The 14,861-nt window shown below is 51.8% G+C and overlaps 5 protein-coding genes across 5 annotated transcripts; 2 read left to right on the top strand and 3 right to left on the bottom strand.

Moving 5' to 3' along the window:
* Window positions 1–1,706: 1,706 nt before the first annotated feature.
* On the top strand, window positions 1,707–3,620 carry GUITHDRAFT_146179 (hypothetical protein; the record flags this gene model as incomplete). Its single annotated transcript, XM_005822745.1, has 4 exons — window positions 1,707–3,178; window positions 3,221–3,265; window positions 3,314–3,417; window positions 3,466–3,620. 4 exons carry the CDS (start codon window positions 1,707–1,709, stop codon window positions 3,618–3,620), a joined length of 1,776 nt encoding a protein of 591 aa, XP_005822802.1.
* Window positions 3,621–3,841: 221 nt separating this feature from the next.
* Window positions 3,842–5,078, bottom strand: GUITHDRAFT_165866 (hypothetical protein; the record flags this gene model as incomplete). The annotated part of the gene is made up of 9 exons (XM_005822744.1): window positions 4,991–5,078; window positions 4,864–4,946; window positions 4,726–4,818; window positions 4,622–4,682; window positions 4,495–4,569; window positions 4,381–4,449; window positions 4,264–4,339; window positions 4,104–4,212; window positions 3,842–3,934 (listed from the first exon to the last, which is right to left on the bottom strand). Coding segments are annotated over exons 1-9 (741 nt in total), but the record flags the coding sequence as incomplete, so codon positions are not given.
* Window positions 5,079–5,487: 409 nt separating this feature from the next.
* Window positions 5,488–7,964, top strand: GUITHDRAFT_146177 (hypothetical protein; the record flags this gene model as incomplete). The annotated part of the gene is made up of 11 exons (XM_005822743.1): window positions 5,488–5,830; window positions 6,156–6,267; window positions 6,363–6,561; window positions 6,673–6,714; window positions 6,759–6,952; window positions 7,155–7,214; window positions 7,368–7,470; window positions 7,514–7,572; window positions 7,646–7,703; window positions 7,752–7,821; window positions 7,918–7,964. 11 exons carry the CDS (start codon window positions 5,488–5,490, stop codon window positions 7,962–7,964), a joined length of 1,287 nt encoding a protein of 428 aa, XP_005822800.1.
* Window positions 7,965–8,284: 320 nt separating this feature from the next.
* Window positions 8,285–11,994, bottom strand: GUITHDRAFT_146176 (hypothetical protein; the record flags this gene model as incomplete). The annotated part of the gene is made up of 10 exons (XM_005822742.1): window positions 8,285–8,344; window positions 8,461–8,646; window positions 8,693–9,067; window positions 9,410–9,472; window positions 10,044–10,079; window positions 10,276–10,302; window positions 10,366–10,572; window positions 10,641–11,129; window positions 11,173–11,244; window positions 11,290–11,994. The coding sequence occupies 10 exons, from the start codon at window positions 11,992–11,994 to the stop codon at window positions 8,285–8,287; spliced, it is 2,220 nt and encodes a 739-aa protein (XP_005822799.1).
* Window positions 11,995–12,280: 286 nt separating this feature from the next.
* On the bottom strand, window positions 12,281–14,795 carry GUITHDRAFT_117968 (hypothetical protein; the record flags this gene model as incomplete). Its single annotated transcript, XM_005822741.1, has 11 exons — window positions 12,281–12,323; window positions 12,367–12,524; window positions 12,809–12,858; window positions 12,980–13,115; window positions 13,297–13,356; window positions 13,397–13,465; window positions 13,605–13,878; window positions 13,922–14,000; window positions 14,042–14,109; window positions 14,202–14,596; window positions 14,643–14,795. The coding sequence occupies 11 exons, from the start codon at window positions 14,793–14,795 to the stop codon at window positions 12,281–12,283; spliced, it is 1,485 nt and encodes a 494-aa protein (XP_005822798.1).
* Between the last annotated feature and the right edge of the window lie 66 nt (window positions 14,796–14,861).

Here is a 14,861-nt window from a genome sequence, read left to right as displayed (position 1 = left end):
TACCGCCAAGTGCATGCAGCGACCCACTGCCAGCTTCTCCTGCAAGCCAAGTGAGCAACTACCGCTCTACGGCCGAGCACGAAGAAGCGCGAGAGCATCGAAGCATTACCGCCATGGCAAATGCAACAACGGACAAGCTAAAATTGTTGTTACTGTCGATTTGCAGCTCGTGTCCGACCGTCACGTGTGTCTCGTTCACTTTCACGTAGCTGACATCACAACATCGTCACCTCTCGGAGCATAACGAGCACATTCAGTACATCATTGATATCTCGCAGCTCTTGCTTGCTTGACAAGTCGCGGAGCTTGATCCCGTGGAGAGCACGACTCCTCCTTCTGCCGAGTCGATTCTGACCACGCCTTCAATCTGACCCCACACCCGCTCGTCAGCGCTTCCTCCCACCATGTTGGTGGCACACAGACAGGACAAGAGCGTATGAGGGGAGTGAGATTACCGTGGACGCAGGGACGTTGACATGCGACTGTATCAAGTACCCCAAGCAACGCAGCCCGTTCTGTCTCATACTATCAGTTCTCCTCGCAACCCTAACAAGTAGTCAACATTTTGTCCAATGACGCACTGCTCTGCAGATGTAGCGATGTGGTAGCTCAGCGGAAGCATGGCGATGCCGTTGCCCGTCTGATCGCCGAACTGTGTCAGCGTGTTTGTCTGGGTAGGCTCGTCCACTTTCAGGTAGGGAGCAGACACAGACCGACCCTGCGGGTCTCTCATGGCCGCAGGGATGAAGACGGTGACGTAGTCTCCGTATTGAGCATTCTGACAGTACTTCCCTCCGATCATGGGAGGAACGAAAGATCGCGGAGAGCTGACGCTCCGGAGCAGGTCAACCTCGCCAAGCAGCAGCCACGGCTGGTTCCCTCCTTGCAGCAGGTTCGAGATCCGACAGCATCCTGAGAACTTCACGACCCAAGGTGACCCGCCGTTGTTGGGAGTAGCGTAAACATGCTCGAACACTGCCTGACCTAAAATCCAGTTGCTCTCGATCGAGTATGCGATGATCTTCATCGTCAGCCTGTCCAATATGAAGCCGTCCCCGAAATCAAACATGGGCGTCTCTCGTCCTACCATCACCACCATGTCTCCGATCTGCGCGTACCCGTCCCTTTCCGTCCCTCGGAAGTACCCTGTATCCACAACGCGAGTGAAAGCAGCCTCCACGGTGAACTGCACGCGATTTCCTGATATCGCGTCCCAGAACAAATGACCATAGCGGAAAGTGCCGCTGAGGGCAGAGGCTGGAGGAGCCGGTCAGAGAGTTTGAAACGAGCACAAGGCATGCGACTAGACTCACCTAGTTGACCTTGCGAATCAGCTGGACCAGCCAGAAGCAGCACAATGCAGAGAAGAAACGATCTCGACATCACGATTCGTCTTTTCACTGGAAGTAGCTTCTGATGCTCGTATTGTTCTTCCTGGTATCAAGCTTCTCCTGTCCTCAGCTGCCTCTCTGCTTCTATCGTCGTTCCTCTTTCCTTTCCTCTTCCTCCCCTCTTCTCGTCAAACTCTCATGCCGACCCTTTGTACTCCCATCTTGTCAAAATCTCATCTCAATTGGGTCCAATACCCGTAAATGAGACTATAAATATTTGAAATTGCATAGTGAAATTTAAAGACAATTTTGATGTTGTCGCTTGACCTTTCGAGCAGAGGGTCTGTACTGGGCATGCCGAGTGAGAGAAGCGGCATGCAGCGGTGCGTGCGCTCCTGGAGCTGTTTCGCAAGCTCCTCCCACCTCTTGTCTTCTCTCCTCCTCCTCCTCTCTTCCTTGCCCACTTCTCATGGTCAGAACACCTCCTGGGTCAGCCCCACGAAGCCTTGTACCTCGCCCTTGTACCTCCCTACTTGCCCTGTCGTTCAGCAGTGTGCAGATGCTTGGTACAACGTCTCATTCCTGGAAAAGTTCACCTTCTCTGTTGCCGCCATGCATCCTGTCTACGGGGCAGTCACCATGCGAATCAACTCGTATGAGACCGCAACCCCCAACGAGGTTGCCTTCCTTCTCAGGCCTACCATCTGGTCCAATTTGGACTTCATGAACCCCACCTATACTCCCCCTGCCACAGCGACAGCCTGGTCTAAGTTCTCTCGCCCCAACAACAACGTCTCGTTGCTGACCTTCTCATGGAACTTGACAGCGCAAGAATCAGTCACTGTCAAGCCGGGCATCATCAACATGACCATGTCAGCCGAGTACATGTTTGCAAATCTGCCTTCGAACAACTCAGCTTGCAACAAGACGTTTCATTTCGTTGTTTGCGGTAACCCTTATTTTGAGCTCACGCCCAAGATTGATTTCACTCCATTTCTTGGTGCCCCGAAGTTCCAGACCTTTCCAGCTCAGACGTTCACATGTGGAGTGACTCAGCCTTGTGTCTTGACGCCGGGGCGAACGGAAGTGATCAATGGGAAGTCGATCAATGTGTTTGACTTCGGCATGTACAACATGAACACTCAGATTAATCGAGGAGTTTTCCTTGAAGAGCCCCTCGAGGTTCACGTGGCCGCCATAACCTTCAACTATGGCAGCAGGGCCAAATTCTTCGTCGCAGTTGATCCTGGAATACCCATTGGCATGCGTGTGGACCCGGAGCCCTGCCCCACAAATTCTACGGAGAATGCTTGCTACAAGATCTCTTGGACTCCCAAGGCAAACAACCTACTCGACCCTATCGTGCTGGGTGGACCAACCCAGTACCTCTATGCCTTCTTCTATGCGCAGACGGAACAGACCACTTTATATGGTTGTGCAAACAAGGTTTCTCCTATGTCAGCCATCAAGTTTGGAATCTTGCTTCCAAATTCGAAATGGACGTTGCAGGCGCCCTCAACGGTCCAACGTGCCTTTGTCGGAACTGAGTATTCGATGCACGTGATGTGTTATTCCAACTATGTTCCCAGAGTTGATGTACAAGGCCCGCTGAGGGGAAACATCACACTGGTGAACAGCACCACTTATCAGAACGGGGAGAAGGAAGTGACCTACTTGTTCAAGTACTTCCCCTTGAGAGGCGACGAGGGTCACACCTTCAACTGGGTCTTCTCCTGTGGGGACTCGAAACGCATCGTCCCACCACTCACCAGCACCTTGAGCTTGAAGATTGAGCTCTGCGCCTACACCGTTGTGCCCATGGACACCTTGACAACCCTCACACGAAGGTCGGTTGATGGAGCTTGTGCGGTCGACCTGACTCACCGCAGGTATCAGCTGAGCACCAACTGGCTCAACCTGTGGAATGCAAACCCGTAATGATCATCATCTTGACTTGCGACTTGCTCTCACTGCCGCCTCAGAACTCGCGTGCCAGATCCCGACATGAACCTCGCCGTGGGCGACATCATCAAGGTCGGGCCTGTCTACCACACCATGGCCGGGGAGACGCTCGCCTCCATCGCAGGTCGGGTGTTGTTGGTGGCGACGACTAGGGGCTGAGCCTTCTTGACAGGAAAGTTCTCGACTACAGTGAAGCAGCTCCTCAACGTCAACCCCCAGCTGTCTGTGCAGACACCAGACGTTGAGCTTGCAACCGGAACGGAGATGTGTGTGATGGCCTGCACTAGCCTGCCCAACCCCTCGATGGTCTATAAGTGGGCTTATTGATTCGTTTGATGCGCTAGCTAACAGGAAGGAGGCTGATGTTGATGTCTCTCCATCAGCTTCTGCGTGTGCCTGACCTTGTTCGCTGTTAATATGTATGTATAGTGTGCTTCAACACAAAGAAGATGAAGTTATTTCACTCAATCAATGAACGTCAAGACGTCTTAAGTAAGCGCCTCATGACAAATATCAGCACAACAGAACCTCCCACACCCATTAACATCGTCCGCGTGTTCAACCATGAAGGGATTATATCTGTGCTGTCCTTGTTCTTCTCCCACGGCAAGGAACCATCTTCATCGAATGGTAGTTGTGACCTGCAGAGCATTAGCAAATCCTCGACATAAGAACGATGTCCCATCAGTGAGCACATGGCAATATGCAATATAGGGGGGGTTACGAAAAGGAAAAGGGAAGTTATGAACAGCCAATGAGGTTGCAAATAGAAGAAGCGAAAAGATGAGGACTGAACCATAAGCTGGTAACCTGTTGATGGGCGTCAGGCTGTCCATGTACAAGCCATTGCTGGCCGATGCACTCGAGTCGATCGCTTCCTTCGAGTTCGTCTCGTTGAGCTCTAAACTTAGAACCACATCTTGTCATGTTCAATCAGTCAGGTGCGAAGAGAACCAGTCTCCTCTCTTACCCTCTCCCCTAACAGGATGCCGATCCATCACCCGTCCAACTTCACTCTCCTTGAGCGCACGATTCCAGAAGGTCACCTGACTCAAGTGAGGCCTCGAAGGACGAGGAGGAGACCAACAGGGCCGATGCTTCCATGGAATGCGTACCAGCCCATGTCCCCCCATTGTGTGCTCCCGATGACAAGCGGCTGCATGAGGGTCACACAAGGCTGAGACCAGCACATTCACTGCACCGCATCATTCTTCCTCATTGGCGGCAGACCGTCTCTGCTTCCTACGAGCTTGCCATTGACATACAGTTGAAGCACCTAGTAAATCATATCAGCATGCTCTCGACGGCTCTCAGCGGATGGCATGGACCCCTCCTTCCGGCTTGAAGTGGTAGGTCATGAGGATGCAGCTCCACTTGTTGATGTCGATGCTGCAGACACCGTTCATGCTGGCAGGTCTCGTTGCGCAGTCACCTCGCAGACACGTTGTTCTTGTTCCATTCATTGATGTACGCATGAATCGTGTTCGGAGGACTTCCATACATGCCAAACCCATCTGTCCAGCTCCTTCGTGCTACAGTGAGGCTAACTGTCCTGTCCTTGAATGCTCACCTGCTCTTGCAGAGGATGACAGGCCATCCGGGCTCTCGCTGGTAGCCTTCTTCGTCGCTCCAGGACTTGGGTTTCACCCAGACCTGGCTGGGAGTCAGCCGATTGTGTTGAACATCCGTTGTGCTACCTGCATCGAGAACGATCCAAACAGCAGGTTGGATCCATTGGGAACCTCAACTCTGACGCTTCTTTTCTCTACCTTCAGCACCATAACTGCAGCGGCTGATTTAGTGCGAAAGGAGGAGAAGAGGAATACCTTCTCCTCATCCACAAAATTTCATCTATCTCATCCTTTCACTCTTTCTCTCTCTCGTCTCATCGTGATCTCTTCATTTCTCACACATCGTTATTCGTTCATCCCTCTTTCCATTCTCCTTCTGTTCGCCATCTCCTCGATCCTGCCCATACGGCAAGAAGAGAAGACTGTAGAAGGTGTATTGACTGATCCTACAAACCCGCCTCAACAAGGTACTACTAGGAAACAGAAAAGGCAGCGAACACCTCTACTCCAACCAAGCAGAGCGTAACTTTGAGTGACTGAGACCGGCCGCTCCGAGCCGCCTGCCTTTGTTGGAGGCCCGCGGCCGAAATAACGGGCGGTTGACTAGAGCCATCAAGGAAGAAATGGCGGAGGGAGGAGATGGAGGCGGAAGAGGAAGAGGCGCAGCAGGCTACTACAACACACCGAGCATGGAGGCGAGAGGCATGGAGGCGGCAGCAGGAGCAGGAGGCTCAGGCGAGGCTGGGGGGACTGCCGTGAGGAATGCTGTCCTTGTTTGGGATCGTCAAATATCGCAGCTGCGCGCTGACTCAGTGCAAGGAGGTCAACCTACAGCTTCAAGTCAGATCCCTCCTACTCGTGCTCTCTCAAACTTGGCTCGTGCTTTTCAAACCTCTCCTCGATCCCCCAGGCCACACGCCTTGCAACCTGAGCCCAAGCTTCCTTCCACATCGTTCTCTCGAAGAAGTGAGTTCGACTATCAAAGTTCCCAATCCTCGCAGTCCTCCGATCGAGAACCGTCTCCTCCTCTCCTCCCGAACGAGACATCGCGGCATCCTCCGTTGCGTTCATTGCAGCGGGCATGGAAAAGCGAAGATGGACATTCTGAGTTCAAGTCCAAACCTCCTCTACCAAGTCCAAGAACCTGTTTCTCTCCTGTCAAATCGACTGTCACACAAGACACGCTCAAATCTGACAAGAAAGCTTGCATCAGCGATGCAAAAGGTCGACATCTCTTTCGACATCTCTTTGCTGTCTTTCGTTGTGCGCTGTTGATTCTGAACTTCAGCAGGTACGACGGTTAGCGATCTACGATCATATGCTTCATCCCTTGCCCAACAACTGGCGGCCATGCAGGCGAGCACATGCGAGCACATGCGAGCAGAGGACCTGAAGGGGCTGAAGTGATTCTGCAGGAAGCAACTTCGAGTCTTTGCTCGTTATCAGCTGAGTACGCAGCTTGGAATTGTTATATGAGCTCACTTGAGATATATGTCAGGCATCTCGCTACGACAGCTCTAAAGCTCGAGCTCGCGAGGGAGTGCGTTCAAGCTACTGAAGCAGCAAAGTCAGAAAACGACTTTCTGTCTCCTCGTCAGGATTCCAACTCAGCCAGAAAGATGTTGTTCAAGGGCAGCAGCTCAGACAGCGAGCTCGAGCATAAGACGCCAACAAAAGAGATTGTCTATCGATTTCAGGTGTTACAATGCCTTCGACAGTAGTGATAAAGACGATAATGTCTGAGGAGGCCATGAGGATGTGGTGGTGGTGATGATGATGAGGAATGTAAGATTCTTTTCTTTTTTCAGATGAAAGATTTGCATGACCGGGTGAATTTGGCGATTCATCAGGTAAGTTCCATACTCACATGTATTCCTCACGAAGAAGCAATCAGGTGCAAGGAGTGAAGGACTCGTCGGAGAAGATGTTTCAAGCGCTTTACGAGCAGTTTGTGTCTGTCAGCAGTATTGAAGATTCTTTGTCCACGTCAAACACGCTGCCTGCGGAAATCAACGAAAGAAGCACGATGGAGCTAAAACTTGACCGGTTGTTGCGCTGCCGACAAGTGCTGCTGGACAAGCAGCAGAGGTGAAGAGAAGAGAGAAAGAGGACATGAGTCTCCTCACGGCTCCTGCAGTGCCCAACGTCTTCTCTCTCTGCATCGCTCGCTCTCTGCTTGGTCTTTCCGCACCCATCTCATTCTCTCTGCTCTCCAAGACTCTCAACGTCACCACCGGCGTCGAGCTGCTTGCAGCTGCTTGGGGAGATGGCGCGAGTTCTGCGTTGGCAGAGCAAGGGGCATGCGAGCAGAGGAGAAGGTCGTGGCAGCTGGGGAGCAGGCGAGGAAGAGGTGGGTGAAAGTCGTGTGTCTCGCTACATGGAAAGATTTCGTGGCGTGTCTAAGACGGAGGCATCGGAGCCTCCAGCTCCTTCACGCGTCAAACCGCCGTCGTCTCCTTTCCTCCACCTTGGGGCTCTTTGCAGAGGCAACACTGGGAGACAGGTGTGACGAAGACAAGAGGCAGGAGGAGAGCAGCAGCAGCAGCAGCAGCCTGGAAGAGAAGCGCAAAGACGAGGGCGACGAGGATGGCGCCAGCTTGTACGAGGTACGGGAGGAGGAGCAGGGAAGGCAAATGAGGAGCGAAACAGGTTGAGCAGATGGAGCATTATATTCGAGAGCATGAGAAATCTATGGAGGTATTGCAGAGGTGATCAGACTAACATATTTCATGATCCCGCGATTATCTGACTGCTCCTGCGCTTGTTCGCCTTGATCGACAGAGAGCGAGCTGAATTTGCGAGCATCATGATGGAGCGCGAGAAGCGGCTGGTCGAGGAGGTGAGAGGAGAGGAAAGGAGGTTCTGGTACTCTTTTGACTTCCCCCAGGTGGAGAGGACTAGGGAGAATCTCCTTGCTGCTCTGGACACCGTCGATCTCCTCACAAACATGCTACCTGGTTGCTTTGTCCTCAGCCCCTGCCATCCCCACCCCCTCTTTCTCGTTTCTTCATTCTCCATCCTCCATCTTCTGCGACTACTGTTTCCGTTCTCAGCTGACCAGCAGCTTTGCAGAAGAGCTTCTTCGCCGTCTGGCTCCTGACAGCTTAACTCAAGTCGAGGAGGCCAAGGCAAGCTTGCGGGGAGCAAGGGAGGAGGAGGACAGAAGAAGACATGGGAAGGTAGGGGAGCGGAAGGGAAGAAATGGTGAGAAGGATACTCGAGAAGAAACGAGAAGAGCCTTGGAAAAGCAATCAAAAGAAGAAACATATACGAGAGAAGACCAACTGGGAGAGACTTGGGATCTATCGGAGGGATTGTGGACTTGAAAGGGATTCAAGGTGCAAGTACTCCCTTTGTTATAATGCATACATGAAAGAAGTGAATTTCCTTTGTTATAAATGCATACAGCTTTCGACGTCCTTACCAACCATCTTCAACATCAATCTCTTCTTCGTCTTCCTCGACAGATGACGGCATTTCCTGTGCAAACTGATCAGCATCAATTTTGTCGGAGTGAACTAAACAGCTGTCGGATTGGAAGAGGACGGGATGGAAGGAAGAGCAGCGAGGGAATGGCGATGAGAGCTGAGGCAGACCTGCACTTGTCCCTGGGGTTTCTCTCGCATGAGGTAAAGGTTTCCATCAGGGCCGATGAACTTAATCGGTTTTTTCGGTTTCCTAGCGGGAGCAGGTTTCGCCTTAGCATCCGTCACATCGTTGGTCCACTGATCGACCGACTCCTCCTCCTCTTCTGGCTGCTGCTTGTTGTAGTGCTCAATGAGCTGCAGCAGATGTCAGGCTGGGCAAGACTCCACGTCTCCTCCTCACCTCTTCCATCGTCATCTTGCGCGGGACCGGCACGCGAGGCTCGCGGAAAGCAGGAGCAGTTTGAAGGTCCTCGGGGTTGTACTTGCCCTTCTTGATGAGCTCGGTGACCTCCTCGTCGATGCGATAATGGTCCTTTCCATCAACAAACCGCTCGTCGATCTTTCCCCCTCCTTCCTCCCCTTCTCCCCTCCCTCCTTCCCCAGCACTTCTCTCTGCTCCTTCGCCCTGCATGTCAGCCGGTGCAAGGTCGTCGGACTCAGAGAGAGCGTCCATCATTTCCTTCCTGCTCTTCAAGAAGCTGACAGGATCGAACGTTTCCTCAGCATTCGAGCTAGAAGAGAAATCCACTTCCCGCGAAGATGAAAAATTAAAATCCTGCCAGGCACTGTTAGAGGAAAGGAGACATGACCTAGGAAGTAGCGGGTAGACGAGGAGCAGTCACAGAAGAAGTGCGGGAAGCTGAAGGAGGGAGAGGGGAGGAGGGAAGGAGGGAGAGAGGGAGGGAGGAGGAGGAGGCAGGAGGAGGGAGGAGAAGGAGGGAGGGAAGAGAGACCATGACGGGAGGTTCGATGACTTCGAAAGCATCGGCAAAGTGTTGTGCTCCTTCATGCGGATGAAATTTCGAACTGAACGCCATATTGTCTTGAGAAGAGGATGAAGAAAGAGTGTTTCTTGAAGCTCCATTTTCAGCTCCACGGAGCTTTACACACTCCTCACTCTCAATTCTTTCAGCCCTAGCAAAACCCAAATTCTTTTCTCCTTGGATGCTCCCAAAATCCTCTTCCCTGTTGTCATCACGGAGAGGGGCAGGGGCAGGGGCAGGGGCAGGGGCAGGGGCAGGGGCAGGGGCAGGGGCAGGGGCAGGGGCAGCGAGTGGGGAGGGAGGCGAAAGTAGAGGAGAAGGAAAAGGAGGAACAGTCATAAGTGACGGAGAGCCCATGCCGGTGGAAGCAGCGGGTGGTGGAAGGGAAGGATCAAGGGAAACAGGAACAGAATTCGTATGAAGCGAAGCAGATGGAGGAGAAGAGCGAGGAAACGAGGCGGGAGTGGGAAGGGAGGGAGCAGCTGAAGCGGAAGGTGAAGAAGGAGCGGGAGAGGGAAGGGAGGAGACAGCTGCAAGGGGAGAGAGGGGAGCAGTGGGAGCAGGAGGTGAAGAAGAAGCGGGAGAGGGATTGGAGGAGACAGTGGGAGCAGGAGAGCGATCGAATGTGGTGTTGAGCTGCTCGCTGTTTGCATCGTTCATGTTCCCGTCGAATTGAGGGAAGAAGCGAGCAAAGCGACTTGAGTCAGACGCTGTCTGAAGAAATAGAGACGATGCTAGGAGAGACTTGCAGTGACGCAGGCGAGAAACCTGGTGGATGAGGAGGCTCCCATTCTGATCGCCTCGCTGGCGTGCAGACAAATCAGAAGGAAGAAGGAGGAAATTGAATGGGAGAAGACGGAGAGATTAGGAGAAAGAGAAATGCGAGAGGACGAAAACATACGCAGGAAAGGGAGACAGGAGAAGGTGATTGGAAGGAAAGGAAGAAGGCAGGTCAAAGCGCAGGGAAGGGAAAGTCCCTTAGAATAAGAAAAGTTCTCACCCATGCGGTGAAGAATCTCATCTTGTGCTGTTGATATCCAAACATCAGAAATCATGTGTGGGACATGTAGAACAGAAGAGAAGGTTGTACCATAGCGGCGAGCAAATGATCTCGTGGTATGAAGATTGAAGCGTTTGCTCGAAGCGCGAAAGCGTCCACTTTGCCTTTTGTTTGCTTGGTCTCATGCTCTTCTGGCGCTAGTCTTTGCAAGCTCGTTTCAAAGATTTTCTTCATCTCATTGAAAGCCGACAACGTGAGCGTCTTGCTCACTGCAATCGTCTCCACATCCCCAATGGCCTGAAAAAAGTCAGAGCAGTCTCCTTCCCCTCTCTCCCATTCTATCTGTCAGTGACACAGTTTCTCACCTGCAAGTACAATCCTTCGCGGTCCTCTTGATCTAAGAAATGCAACTTGCTCATAAGAGCACTCCTGCTCTTTGCCAGCACATAATCTGTTGAGTTAATGGCTGAGCATCCTTCGCTGTCACGTGCGGTAAGAACCGCACTCAGTGCCACCAGCCAAGAAGAGGAGGAGTCCGCAAAGGCAAGCGTTCGGCCGCGAAAGAGTCGGACAGAGCAGACGTAGGAAAAAAGAAGGTCAATGCTGTGAATCTTTAGCAAGTCTGAAGGCTGAATTTGCAAGCGGAGGGAGGACAAAGAGCAGCAATCCTCATGCGGGACCGATGGAGCATCGCCACACAGTCTCTTCTTGCTGCGCAGGTCGGAGAGAGCAAGCACGTTCTGGTCTATCGCCGCGGTCTCGATGCTCTTGTCTGCCAAGAAGACTCGATCCCACAAGATCGGATCGCTCGAGCAGTTGAAGATTATCCCTTCCGTGCTCTTCAACAAATGGATCTGTTGGCTAATTTAGAAGCTGCGCTGGACAGAGGAAGCGAACCTGTAAGAGCTTGAGGTGTCGGAACGTGCGGAGCTCCCAACAACCTTCTGTATCCTCATCTCTGTCTCGAACCTGCTTGATTCCATCAGCATAAACACCTGAACATTCGATTCTCACATGAAAAGCAAGCTCTTCATCTATCAGAGTCTCGCCCTTGATTTGAACATGCAGATTTTTCTTCTGCAGCTTCACTCTAACGTCCCTTGCTCGTGTATCATTGGAAACTTTAACGTAAAGATCACACTGAAAAACATCTTGAGACCAGTAGAACTTGGGGAAGATCGCGCCATTGTAAGACAAAATTCTGATCTCGTCCATATCGTTGAGTGCGCTGCCCTCCTTTCTACCGTCTCGCGCAAATTTGTGAACCATCGATTCCCACCACAAGTCTTCATCATAAACAAGTTCTTGCAGTAAGTGCTTGCTTTCATTGAGAGATTCTTGCAGGGATCGAACCGCTGGATTGTCCTGCAATTTCATCAGGCGAACGATGAAGCAAGGAAGAAGCAGAGTGACCACCTCTGGGAGCCTTGTCATTAGGATGATTGTCTCCAGCAGCTTCTTTTTTGATGCCTCTCTCAGCTCAAGGGCCTCGATGCTCTCCGCTGGCTTGCCGGGATCGTACTCAGAGTCGTCCTCTTGCTCAAGTGCACGAGGGCCCTCAGGTCCCGGCCATGGAGGAGCGAGTTGGACCATCTTCTGTAGCATCTTGTGGGTGTTGGGGCCGACAAGCTGAGGAAGGTCTGACTGCGAGAAGGACCCACATGATCTTGTCCCCCACAACAACATCACAACCAGAAGAATTGGCTTGCGCCCCGCCATGCCCCGACAAAGCAGGGACGAACCAAATCGAATCAATTCTTCATATGAGATTTAAATCGAATTATAACAACTAACATTTCTGATCCTCCTTAGCTTGCTCCGGTTTTCCTCTCTTTTAAGAAAAGTTGGTTTCACACTTCAAAGACAGTAGATTTCATGTCTCAGAGAAATATCATTCTATTACACAAAGATGTATTCATTTCAAAGATGAATTAAGATGAATTCAATTCATATCTCAAGCATGAATTCATTTCATTCTTGAAACCCCTCTCATCTTCCTCTCGGCTCAATAATCTTCATCACTGTCTTCCCCTACAGCCCTCAAGTACCTGCAGCATCCTTGAGAGGCCAGTACACGGTCGTCTCGCTCACCTGTCATACTCGAGAGATTCATCGCCAAACACGTCGATGATGGTTTGCTGCAAACGCTTCAACGTCCCGCTCCTCATCCGCCTCTGCTCCGCCTCCATCACCTTGCAAGCTCCGATAGCGACTTCTTGGAAGTCTCGCTTTGGCACGTTGTACAACCGCTGGCGTGAAAAATAACAGAGTCAAGGGCAGCACGAGTCTCGAGCTGATCCCCGATCACCTCAAAATTTTCTGCACTTGTCCGACAAAATGAAGGCCGGTCTTGATAGATCCGACACCGTCTGCAGATCAGTCGTTCAGGCCGAAGGACGTTGAGGTCAAAAGTAGAAGAGTGGAAGAATAAGATTACTTGGTTTCTTTGTCGAGGTTGACGCACCAACCGTCTTCTCCGATCATCTCCTTGAACTAGGGAAAGTTAGGCTTCATCGCTCAGCACGACAAGAACCTTTTGAGCATCTTCAGGGTCTTCAGGTGGCTCAGGACCGAAGTCAGGAGCTGATTGAATGCATGTGTCAGACTATATTCTACACCCTACACCCTTCCTTCATCTCCTCTCCTCTGACTCCCTCCACCCGTCCGCTCCTCCCTGTGTCATTGAAAATTCCCCTCGTCTCACCCAAATAGCAGCAGGCACCACAGTTCTTGATGCAAACCCAGCGATCGATTCTGACATTGACCATCTGCATGACAGTGACCAGTCGTAATCCTTTCTTGCCTTCCGCATACCTCTTGATCTTCGTTCCAGCCTGATGCTGCACATGCGCTCAGACTGCATGCGCTTCTTGCGAATTTTCTGTGGGCAACGAATATGAAGAGCACATTGACTGCGTCTGCTGGAGGCGAATTTCGAGGGGGACGAGGGGGAAGGGGTCCGAAGTACTGGTAGAGCTAAGGCGAAATGAGACTCCCTCTTCTTGCTTTCCTCTGCAGGACCTGGCATGGCAACTTCCCGTTGTAGAGCTTCCTGCGCTTGGTTGCTTTCCTCCCAATATCCTGCTAAGTTTCAGATGGAGATGGAACAGTCAAATCTCACCTCCTCGAAGTGAACATCTCCGCTCAGAGCAAACAAACTCCAGGTGTCAAGTTTCCTCCAAAGAGATGCCTGTTTACAAAGTCATCTCTATCTTCCCTCAAAATTTCACGGAGTCCTTCATTCCTCCACTCCTCATGACTCCTCTCCGTGACCTCCTTCCCCATCTTTGAACTCCTCTTCCGCCCTCCATCTTCATTATTCACCGCACCAGCTCTTCGTTTGCTCGCTGCGACTCTCCCAATCGCATCCCATACGGTGGGTTCGTTACAATGCATCCAAACTCGCCAGGAGGAGGAGCAACGCGTGCTACATCAGCAACGCTAAGCTGCACGTGCTGCTGGACGTCTGCTGCTCTTAGATGTGAGTGAGTCAATTGGACGGCGCGTTGGTCGATGTCGGAGCCGAACAGTCGCAGCTGTTTGCGAGCCACCTTCTCCTCCACTTCCTTCCCTTTCGCTTCCTCCCGTGCCTGCGCCCATTCACTGCATCTCCTACTCAGCGACTGCATATCAAGGTGCATCCAACCTCGCAGGGCTCAATGTTGAAATCGATTCTGCCGCAAAGGAGCGCCGCATCCCGGGAGCGATTTTCCTTCCCATGAGTGCTGGAGGGCGTTTAACAAGAGCACATGAAGGCTCAGCAGACCTGCTTCAAGAAGGATGGTTCCACTGCCACAGAAAGGATCGTATAGAGGTCGGTCTGGAGTCCAACGGCTGTTGGAGGAGTAAGAAGAGATGGGAAGGATGAAGGACATTCAAGAGGAGGATGGGGGAACATGATGGTTGTTTCAAGGTTCAGCTTTCACCTCAACATGAGAATGCCGGCTGCAAGGGTCTCTTTGAGCGGGGCTCCATTATCCAACACTTTTGTGCGATACCCTCTCCTGCTCAACGCAGCTCCACTCGTATCGATCGAAATCTTCACCAAATTCTTGCTGATTGCTACCTCAACCTCACACACTCCGTTCCTAGGATCTTCCTCCACCCAATTTTCCTTTGTCACAGATCCCATGCCATTTGTAAGTGAAGAAGAAATCGCCTTCTTGCAGATAGACTGACAGGCAGGCACACTGTGGAGGATAGAGTCGACGCTCTTTCCAACCACTGGGAACGATGCGCCTTTGGGGACCCAGCGCTTCCATTCTATTGCAGACACGCCATCGAAGAGCTCGTCAAAGGAGCAAGCCTCGAACTCCGCAAGCTGCTGTCTTGTTAAGAGCGAGATCAACACGAGCAGAAAGAAGCACCTCAAGGAGTACTCGATTGGCTGTGCGAAGGTTGATGTTGAGACGAGGGATGGCAGAGGAGGGAGCTTGTACCTCCACTCTGCCATTCTTAGCAAGGCAATTGGAGTATCCAAGCTCTTCAAGCTCCTGCTTCACGAGGGCTTCGAGTCCCATCACTGTGCTAACTTGAAGCTTCAGGTCATCGCCCATCATGCAGATTTTGTTCTTATTTGTCATGGT

This window comes from Guillardia theta, assembly GCF_000315625.1.
Source record: "Guillardia theta CCMP2712 unplaced genomic scaffold GUITHscaffold_119, whole genome shotgun sequence".
Taxonomy (NCBI): domain Eukaryota; class Cryptophyceae; order Pyrenomonadales; family Geminigeraceae; genus Guillardia; species Guillardia theta.
This window is presented reverse-complemented; position numbering and strand designations above follow the sequence as displayed.